Raw genomic sequence first — 9,731 nt, 5'->3', positions numbered from 1 at the left:
TGTATAATGTAAGAATGTTAGACTTTGGGCTGGGGAGATGGCTCAGTCAGTAAAGTGTTTGCCTTGCAAGTGCGAAGACCTGAATTTGATCCCCAGCACCCATGAAAAAAGGCTGGATGCATTAGCACCTTTGCATCCTAGTGCTGGGGAGGCAGACCCCGGGTGATCCCTGGGGCTCCTAGCCTCATTGGTGAATGCCGGTCCAATGAAAGACCCTGTCTCAAGGGCTGGAGAGATGGCTCAGTGGTTAAGAGCACTGGCTGCTCTTGCAGAAGACCTGGGTTCAAATCCCAGCACCCATATGGTGACTAACAACCATCTGTGACTCCAGTTCCAGGGTTTCTGATGCCGTCTTCTGTTCTCTGTGGGCATGGCATGGCATGGGTGCACTTACACACATACAGGCATAACAGTCATACACATAAAATAAAAATAAATAGTAAGAGCTATAAAAAAAAAGAGAGATCCTGTCTCAAAAGAGGTGGATAGTGTTTCCAAGGAACAACACTTGAGGTGGTCCTCTGGCTTTCACACACTGTTGTACACAGATACATGTACACCTACACACACACACACACACACACATATGCACACACACACACACACATTTGAAAAAGAAAGATGTGTCAGGTGTGGTAGAACACGCTTTTAATCCCAGTATTCAGGGGGCAGAGGCAGGCAGATCTATATGCATTGGAGATTCGCCTGGTCTACATAGTGAATTCCAGGTCAGCCAGGCCTACATACTGAGACCCTGCCTCAAAAATATGCTAGAAAATGTTAGACTTTTATAAATAGCAAGGTCTTTGAGAACTGAGGCTATTGATCTTAGTATCCAGAGTACCAAAGTCATTGCTGAGTGTGATTAGTAAATGGTAATTGAGACTTTCTATGATAGTAAGATGAAAATTTCCAAAACATTTTAGAGATGTATGGACTGTCAGAATATGTTACTAAATTGCACTAGGGGACTGAAATTCACTTTTCCTGATGGTCAGAGTATTTGGATTGAATTTAACGTAATTGATGTCATATAGCTTTGGTCACGTGTGAAAGACAGAGGAAAAGCAAAGGACAAGGTATTTTAGCTGTGTTCATTCTGGGAGTTGTAGTTACTTATAGCCCTAACTTTTGAGAAGCCCAGTTTATACCTGTTGACCCCGTGCTTACCTTAAGAGCCCTTTCACCCATTAATCGTTCACAGCTGACTCTTAGTATCCTTGGGTTGAATATATTTTTGGAAAATGTTGTGTCTGGAGGCTGGAAAGAAGACTCAGTGGTTAAGAGTACTTGCTGTTCTTCCAGAGGACCCGAGTTCTCAGCACTCATGTTCAGAGGCTCATGACCACCACTAACACCAGTGACACACCCTTTTCTGACCTCCTCAAGCACCTCTACTCATGGGCACATACCCACACACAGATACACATAATTAAAAATAAAATGTCTTTCTCATGACTTCCTTTGTGAGACATAAAAGAAACATCTGTTTATCCCAGATGGAAAGGCAGCTAGGGACTAGAGAGATGGTTCAGCAGTTAAGAGCACTGGCTGCTCTTGCAGAGGACCAGGGTTCGATTCCCAGTATCCACATGGTGGCTAACAACTGTCCTAACTCCAGTTCCAGGGGCTCCTATGCCCTCTTCTGACCTCTGTGGGCATTGCATGACTCAGGTGCACTCACTTACACGCAGGCAATACACTCATACACATAAAAAAAAATAATAATAGGGGCTGGGTTGATGCCTCACCAGTTAAGAATACTGGCTGTTCTTGCAGAAGACCCAGGTTCAAATCCCAGCACCCACATGGCAGCTAACAACTGTCTGTAGCTCCAGTTCCAGGGGATCTGATGGCCTCTTCTGTCCTCCGCAGGCATTGCACGACACGGGTGCACTTACCTACATGCAGGTACACATAAAAAAATAAAAAATAAAAAATAGTTATAATAATAAATAAAAGAAAAAAAACAAAGGAAGCTAACAGGTCAAAGAAAGTCCAGTTTTGTGAGTAAATGAATTTATTGTGACTACTTACAAGAACTTACAATGTTCACAGGTTTGTATCCTACTGAAAAGCCCCAACCCCAGTCAGTTTTGTACCCGCCAGTTGGGCTGGAGGAAGAGGGGACTGGAATCTTGGGGAGAGTCTTATGACACCCCCCCGACAAGAGGGTGTATAAACAGTCCTTCATCCTTACCATGGAGTGGCTCTCTGATATATAGCTGTGTTTGTTCATCCTCATGACTGTGGGCCAAGGTCTCATTACAGCCTCTGCTTCAAGTGGGGAGGCTGGTCATGTCAAGTCCAGAGGAAGCCGCTGTGGTGTAACAGAACATTCACAGAACTCCCCCCTTACTACCACTCTCTGATGTAGTTTAACAGCTGTTTACATATCTACCACGTATTAGGTTTTCTAAGTATAGCAGAGATGGTTCAAAGTGTAGGAGAGGTTTGTGCAGCTTATATGTAAATACCATACCATTTTATTAAAGGAAATTGAGTGTTGGGAGGCATGTGCAGGAGTCCTGGAGCCAGGTCCTTGCAGAAACCACAGAACTAGTATACTTGTCTTGTGGCCCTTCCAGGGGAAGGGGAGAGGCTCATGCCTTTTTGGAGATTGTAGTTTAATACTTTGTACTTTCTTTTTGCAGTACTGAGAATTGAGCCCAGGTACTCCATACATACTAAGCAAGGGCTCCACCACTGAGCTGTCCCGCCGTCCTGTGCTCATGAATCTTAAGCAGTTAATGTTTAAGGAATGAGTAAACAAGTGATGACATACCATTGCTCTTGACTACTAGATAAACATTTTTAGGGAGACATTCCTCTCGCTCAAGGTGGAACAGCTCAGGATAGATCTGTGTTATTTGGCCTTTTATTTGTTTATTTTTTTTATCTTAGAGCTTTGCAGGACTGGAGCTATAACTCAGTAGTAGGGTGACTGTCTGACATACACAAGGCTAGGTTCAGTTCTCTGCACTGAGAGAGAAAGAGAAACAGGGAGATAGAGACAGAGAGATAGAGAGAGAGAGACAGAAACAGAGAGAGGAGATAAAGTATTAGTTTAACCTTTCTGGTAGCTCTAGAACAGTTGTACTAACTTAAGCAGTTTCTAATTTTGTATATTATTGATAGATTATACCCAGTGTTTACCTGGTGTCTACACTGTGCCAATGAAAGTCAATACATTTCAAAAGCAAAACTTGGTTTTTACCCATTTATATGGAAGTTATTTTAAAGGTAGTAGACTGAGTTTTAAAAATCATGAACCTCGGCTGGCAGGATGGCTCAGCAGTTAAAAGCACATTCTGGGCCAGCCTGACAACCTGAGTTCAATCACCAGAACCCATTGTGGAAGGAGAACACTACCTCCAAAAGTTGTCCTCTGACCTCTACATGCACCACATGCACACATGCAGACACACATACATACACCACACACACATGCACATGCACACCATACACACACTCACACACACACACACACACACACACACACACACAAATAAATAAAATTTTTAAAAAATCAGGATCTTTCCAGTTCCTAAGAGAGATAAGAATTCCTTAGCCTCGAGAAGAGCATGGGGGAGACTGAGTGGTGTATGTGATTTGAAGATTGAGTGGGTGTGATCGTGGCATCCTCAACCTTTGAATGGTGGGGTTAATTCTTGTGGTCTGATTATGTCAATGTGGCAATCCCATGTCTGTCCATCTTTTCTCCTAGATTTATGGTTTCTTCCGTCCCTGGCCTGCTCACCTTCCCTTGCCCTCCTGAAGATGATGTAGCCATGTACTTCTCCCGTTTATATCCTTCTTCAAAAGATAACCGTGTGTTTCTATTCCTAGGTCCATGTACTTTTCTTTACACATCATAAGTCTGTTGATAATCCTGTTTCTGCCCATCAAGCCTCGTCATGCTCCCAGGCAGCCACAGACTCTGAATTCTGTTCATAAGAAGGCAAATTGATCTCTCTGAGGGAGGCTGAGCAGAACACCTGCAAGACCTTGGGAAGAAGATGCTACGGAAAGGCTGTTGGACTCCCCAGTGACTTAGAGAAATGTTTACATGTTTTTTTTCTTAACTGCAGGGAGCATTTTTATAAAGCCTCTTTTGTTGTACAGTTAAGTCACCGTGTCCAGCTTACTTATCTTCATCCTGTTTGGGACCCAGGACCTTTCAGTGGGGCAGAGGGCAGAGAACAGGCCACTGGCCCTTTGCTAGTCTGAAATCATTTCCAGTCACTGGACTCTGTGTGCGGGGACCCAGATATTGCCTCTGGAACTTAGGAGGTCACTGCTGAGGTGAATTGTCAGAGATTTCTGAAATCAGAACATTCCCAGGCATGGGTGTCCCTTAGAAAGCTCCAGACCCTTGGACCTGTGACTTAACAGTTTGTGAATATAATAGACATGCTCAGAAGCCCCCGGACAATAGTGACTGTGGAGGGAGGTTTTGCAAGTTGTTGAAAACCCCCCAGACTGGGAATATTAACCCTGGATGCTTGAATGAATTGATGTGCCCTCAAACAGGCTGCATGCCCCTTTCCCCAGGAACATACCGTTCCCTCTTTTTCCTTCCTAACTGAGCCAAGATTGGAAATCAGGAAGTCTCCTGTGTGCACCAGGAGCCTGGGTAGACTGCAGGCTTCTGTTTACCTGCTTTCATCTGCTTTACCCTTAGCCCTGAGAAGACACCCAGATCTTGATAGCATTGTAGGCAGCCACCTGCCTTTGCAAGAAATAACTGCTTAAGTAATCTGAGGTTACAGAGAGGCACGCTCTTCTCTCCACACTCCATGGCGGTGTCAGTGACCGGGGCCAATGTGTGCACATGAGCTGATTGTAACGGGTTAAATCCAGCTTTATTTTGGGTGAATTGTTGTGTTGGGTAGCTACAACCAAAAATCATTCTTTGCTCTGTCCTCGTTATGAATGTGCTACGGCTCCTTTTGAGGACTTCTATCGGGTAATATTCTGTGTGGGTGAAGGGAATAGAATATTAAAATGTGGAAAATTATAATAATAAAATCTATGCATCAATGATGTACCTCCATCAAATGGTCTGTGAGGAGAAAATTATTCAAATCAGATGGTAAAAAAGTTAGCCTCTCTCTGAATAAATTGTATATTTCTATATAAGGAATTACCTCCTTATGAGAGGATTGTTTTTTGTTTGTGTTGAGAGATTTGATATGTGTTTTCACAAATGTGCACAAAGCTTACTCTCGTTTTGCCTAAAATTTGTGAACAGAAGAACACATTCAGTTTTCACAGCATGCGCCGAGCACTGGGATTTGTTTGTCTTGATAGGGTTTCTTACCTTTCCCGACTTTGCAGTTTCCCCCTCTGCAAAGGAAGGGGCTGTGCTCAGAGACATTGGCTAATGGCCCTGTGTCACAGAGTTAGTGGTAAAACTGAGACTTGAATCCATGGCGGTTGTATTAGGGTTCTCCAAAGAAACAGACCAGTAGAATGAATATATATGTATAGAGATTTACCAGCTTAGCTCACAGGATAGAGTCCGAGTAGTCCAACAATGGCTGCACCACACTGGAGAGGCTGAGAATCTGTAATCACTCAGTCCACGAGGCTGGATGTCTCAGTAGTCCCAACCCGGTGCTGAAGGTCTGACAAATTCCAAAAGATCAGCTAGTCTTCAGTCTACAGCAGCAAGACGAACTCACCAGCGAGAGAGAAGGCAAGCCGCAAAAAGCCTGGCGTTCTCCTCTGCCGTGGCCTTTTATACGGGAGCCATCAGAAGGTAAAACCCACATTTAGGGTGTGTCTTCCAGGTTCAGATGATCCAATTAAGAAGATCTCTCTCGTTTCAGTTAATCCCAGATCCAGTCAAGTTGACACCCAGGATTGGCCATCACAGTGGTCCTGTGGGAGCCTCTAAACACTGAGTTTGTCCATGTGTCCTGTTGGTTTGTCTCACAGGACAGTGTCATGTGAAAATCCTGTCCAGTCATTCTTCCCTAAGTAAAATGCTATAGAATTTGCAACAAACCTATGCTTAATCCCCTGTGTATTTTAACTCATCTTTACATTGCTTATTATACCTAATACAATATAAATGCTGGATCAATCATTGGTATAGTATATTGTTTAGATAATAATAAAGAAATGCCTAGACACATCCAATGCAGGCATCACCTTGCCCAGTATGGTTGAAACAAATAGGTGGAGCTGACAGGAAGTCAAGGAAAGTAGAACCAGTGTGACCACCAGTGGGCGGATGGGGAGGCTGTGACCGCACTGGACCTGTAGCTCGTCCATGGTGTAGTGTGTGAGCCTAGTGCGAGAGGCTCACTTTATTTTAACTACAAAATTACAGTCCGAAGAGCAGTCTTGGTGATGGAGGAGGGATACAGGTGCCTAAAATGTACCTGAGCCACTCCAGCAGGGATATTGTGGAATGCAAAACCACCCAAAATGTACTTTTCCCACTGAAGGGAAGGGTAGCTGTCAGCACTGGTGCAGAGCAGGAGCAGTCTGATTTCTGGCCAGGCTTTTCTGTGCTTACACATCTTCACCTCTAAGAGAAGAAGCTTGGTAATGAGAGGAGAAGTGACTGCCGGAGGAACCAGCTGATTTCTGGGAGGGTTTCCCTCAATACTAAAGTGATGCACACAGGGATTAAAACTCATCCCCCGCTCCAAGAACCATCTCCCCTGCAGTTTCTCTTTAGGACCAGAGTTTAAAATAATAGCTGGGACTATATTTTATTGCTTTAGATTTCCAGGTTGTCCTAAATATAATGGGAACTTCATAAAAATGTATTGGCTTGGGGAGATTTAAGTTAAAAAGAAATACACTTTCTGGTTTTATTCTTTAAGACAAATGTAAAATATTCTTAGTGCTTTATTTATTTATTTATTTATTTATTTATTTTTGTATTTTGCTTTTTAGGTAACCATATGGAACAATGTCATTTGATAAGGATGTGAAACAGTAATTCCGTCTGAGGTTTTGACAGGTTAGGAGAGAAGGCCACAGGCGGAGACTGGGACGGGAAACTAGACATTAACAAGGTGTCCCCAAAACTGCTGGGACACGTGCCGTGCATACTCTGGGGTATCTGGGTAGTGAGGAGACCATCCAGACCCTCCTTCTCACCTCTGCCACACACCAGAACTGCATAGCAAGCTTTAAAATAAGAAAAAAGGGAAAGATCAATGCCTCACCAGTCCAGGGAATTCATCTTCCTCCTCTCCTTGTCTCTGGCACTTGGCATAGTGCCCATCCTATAATGAAGATGTAGTAAGTGTTTGTTGAATGAATGAAGGATTGGACAGATTAGTTTAATGGGTCATTGCTCTTGACAGTTTTGATTGAGCCACATTTGCATGGGGAACTGTTGTCCTGCTTTTCAGAATTAGTTTGTGAAATAAAGGCATGTGTTTGCAGAAAATGTTGGAAGCACATTATGGGAAATAATCACTCAGGCAGCCAGTTTACATAGTCTGAAACTGCCTGGTCCATCCATCCACTGATTAGTGCATTCCCTTATTCATCACATGTGTTGTGTCTGGCGTGGGCTTGGCACTCTCAGGCTCTGCGAGCAAAAGATACCAGAGACCCATTCTCTGCCCTAGGAAGATCTACTGAGCCCAGAAAGATGAGCTTCAGACCCGTGTGCTACAGGGGTGCTCTGGAGACACCCAGCGTGCAAACTTAGAAAGCAACTGGTGGACTCATGTTTTCCTGCAAGTTCAGAGCGTTTTCCAGTACTGACACCTACTCAGGATAGCAAGCTCACTGCTTTGCAGCCTTCTGCCCAACACAAGTTAAGCTTTGCTCCTGTCTGAGGTCATGCTGTCCTTGAGCATGGTGGGGAAGGGGGTTGGGGGTTGGGGGCCCAGTCAAGGTAAGCAGCTACACAGAAGAGCAGGCTTCACATGCATACTTGCCCACAGAGGTAATTTCCAGCCTCAGCCACTGACGTCATGGGACACATGGGGAAAGATATTTTTGAAGACGTCCCAGCTCACGTAACCATTGTCAAACTTCCTAAACTTGTCTAAGGCCACTCGAAGAATGAAAAACAGCATTCGCAAACAGCTTCTTTCCCTAGCTCAGTTCTGCAGACCTGGCAATGGTCCTTACTTCGTGGGAGTGAAATGAAGTCTCAAACGAACAGGTGTCAAAGAGGAAATTATGGAAAATTCAGTCAGAGATCGAAATGGCTTTTATTTGTGGTTTGTTAATTGTGGGAGCTTCTGTTCTTCAAAGTAGAACAGGGGCAGTGGCAGACCGTGAATTTTCTAACGTGGAAACAACAGAAAAATCTGGGTAACATCAAGATTGGTTGAGGTTATTTACATTTCGTAAGGGACGAAGGAGAGGAGGTGTCAGATACTATCAGGTCAGGTAGGCTGGAATTTCATTAGGAAAAACTCATCTGTCTGGAGAGTTACCTGCTTCTTTAACCTGAGCAACTCCATTCTGGTTTGGTCTGGTTTACTGGTACCTACTATAGAAGCTTAGTCTGTCAGAAACAATGACCTCCCATAAACTTTGATTAGCACAAGTAGCCCAGGATCACCCAGCTAGTTAGTAGAGGAGCTGGGGTTGGAGTCCTGGATTGGCTGACTCAAAAGTCCACTTCACACACTGCAGTTTGTTCTCAGTGACAAAGCTTTAACGCTGAGAGTGACTGTGCCACTCACCTGGTCCAGTGGTTTCCAGGAGCAGGCTGGCTGGCTGGCCCTGCTACTTGGGAGCTTATTGAACATGCAGGGAATGTAGAAATGGAATTGCTATTGAAAACAAAAATGCTGTCCCTACTTCCATCAGCACTGCAAATGGAAGTTCCCCTAAATCCCACAAGGCTGATTAACTTCATGATCCTGGAGAGTTGGAATAGTGCAGATCCACAGACAGAAATTTCATGGCCTATTACCTTAGAAACCCCATTCACTGCAGACTTCAAACTATTAGGATGGAATGTATTGTTAGCAGACCCCTGGGTTTCACCAATCTGAAAGCCAGGAGTGTCATAAGATATCTGAAACCTTCAACAGAATCTCCCCAACTTTGCTGCAACTGGCTGTACTAGTTGCTTTCTGTTGCTGTGATAAAACACCATGACCAAGGCAACTTATAGAGGGAAGAGTTTATTGAATTTATAGTTACAGTGGGTGACCTAGTTTGTTTCTCCATTGCTGTGACAAAATACTCTGACCAATACCAACTTGGGGAGGAAAGGGTTTATTTGTCTTACATCTCCTGGGTCACAGTTCATCAGGGAGCCCAAGGTAGGAACTCAGGGCAGGAACTTGGAGGCAGGAGCTGGAGCACAGGCCATAGAGGAGTGCTGCTTACTGACTTGCTCCCCTGGTCTCTGCTCAGCCTGGTTTCTTATGCAACACAGGCCTTCCTTCCCAGACGTGGCACCACCCACAATGGGCTAGGCCCTCCCGCATCACTCAACAATCAAGAAGATGCTCTGTGGACATGGCCACAGGCTGGTCCAATGGAGGCAATTCCCCAGTTGAGGCTCCCTCAACCCAGTTGTGTCAAGTTGACACTAAAGCTGTCCAGCACAGTGGGATAAGAGTATGTCATAGCAGGAGGCTGCTGGAGCAGAAAGCTGAGCGTTCACATCTTCAAGCAGGCACAGGCAGTAGAGAGAGAGACAGACAAGAAATGGGGCAAGACTTAAGAACTCTCAAAGCCCGTCCCCAGTGATGTGTTCTCCAGCAAGGCCATACCTCCTAAAGGTT

The 9,731-nt window shown here is 44.5% G+C and overlaps 1 protein-coding gene across 4 annotated transcripts in view; it reads left to right on the top strand.

Annotated features, from left to right (window-relative positions):
* The window catches only part of Mboat1 (membrane bound O-acyltransferase domain containing 1), a 126,693-nt gene extending 119,422 nt beyond the window's left edge, over positions 1-7,271 (top strand). For 2 of the 4 annotated variants that reach the window (XM_029570662.1, XM_029570660.1), the window contains exon 13: positions 3,728-5,111. In XM_029570662.1, coding sequence (XP_029426522.1) covers positions 3,728-3,878 — 151 coding nt within the window. In that variant the 3' untranslated portion in view covers positions 3,879-5,111. Of the gene's footprint in view, positions 1-3,727; positions 5,112-6,915 lie in introns of those variants that run through there. The other 2 variants (XM_029570663.1, XM_029570661.1) reach the window with 2 other exon arrangements.
* Positions 7,272-9,731: the final 2,460 nt, after the last annotated feature.

Source organism: Nannospalax galili, unplaced genomic scaffold (genome assembly GCF_000622305.1).
Source record: "Nannospalax galili isolate Female #2095 unplaced genomic scaffold, S.galili_v1.0 scaffold1083, whole genome shotgun sequence".
Taxonomy (NCBI): Eukaryota; Metazoa; Chordata; class Mammalia; order Rodentia; family Spalacidae; genus Nannospalax; species Nannospalax galili.
This window is presented reverse-complemented; position numbering and strand designations above follow the sequence as displayed.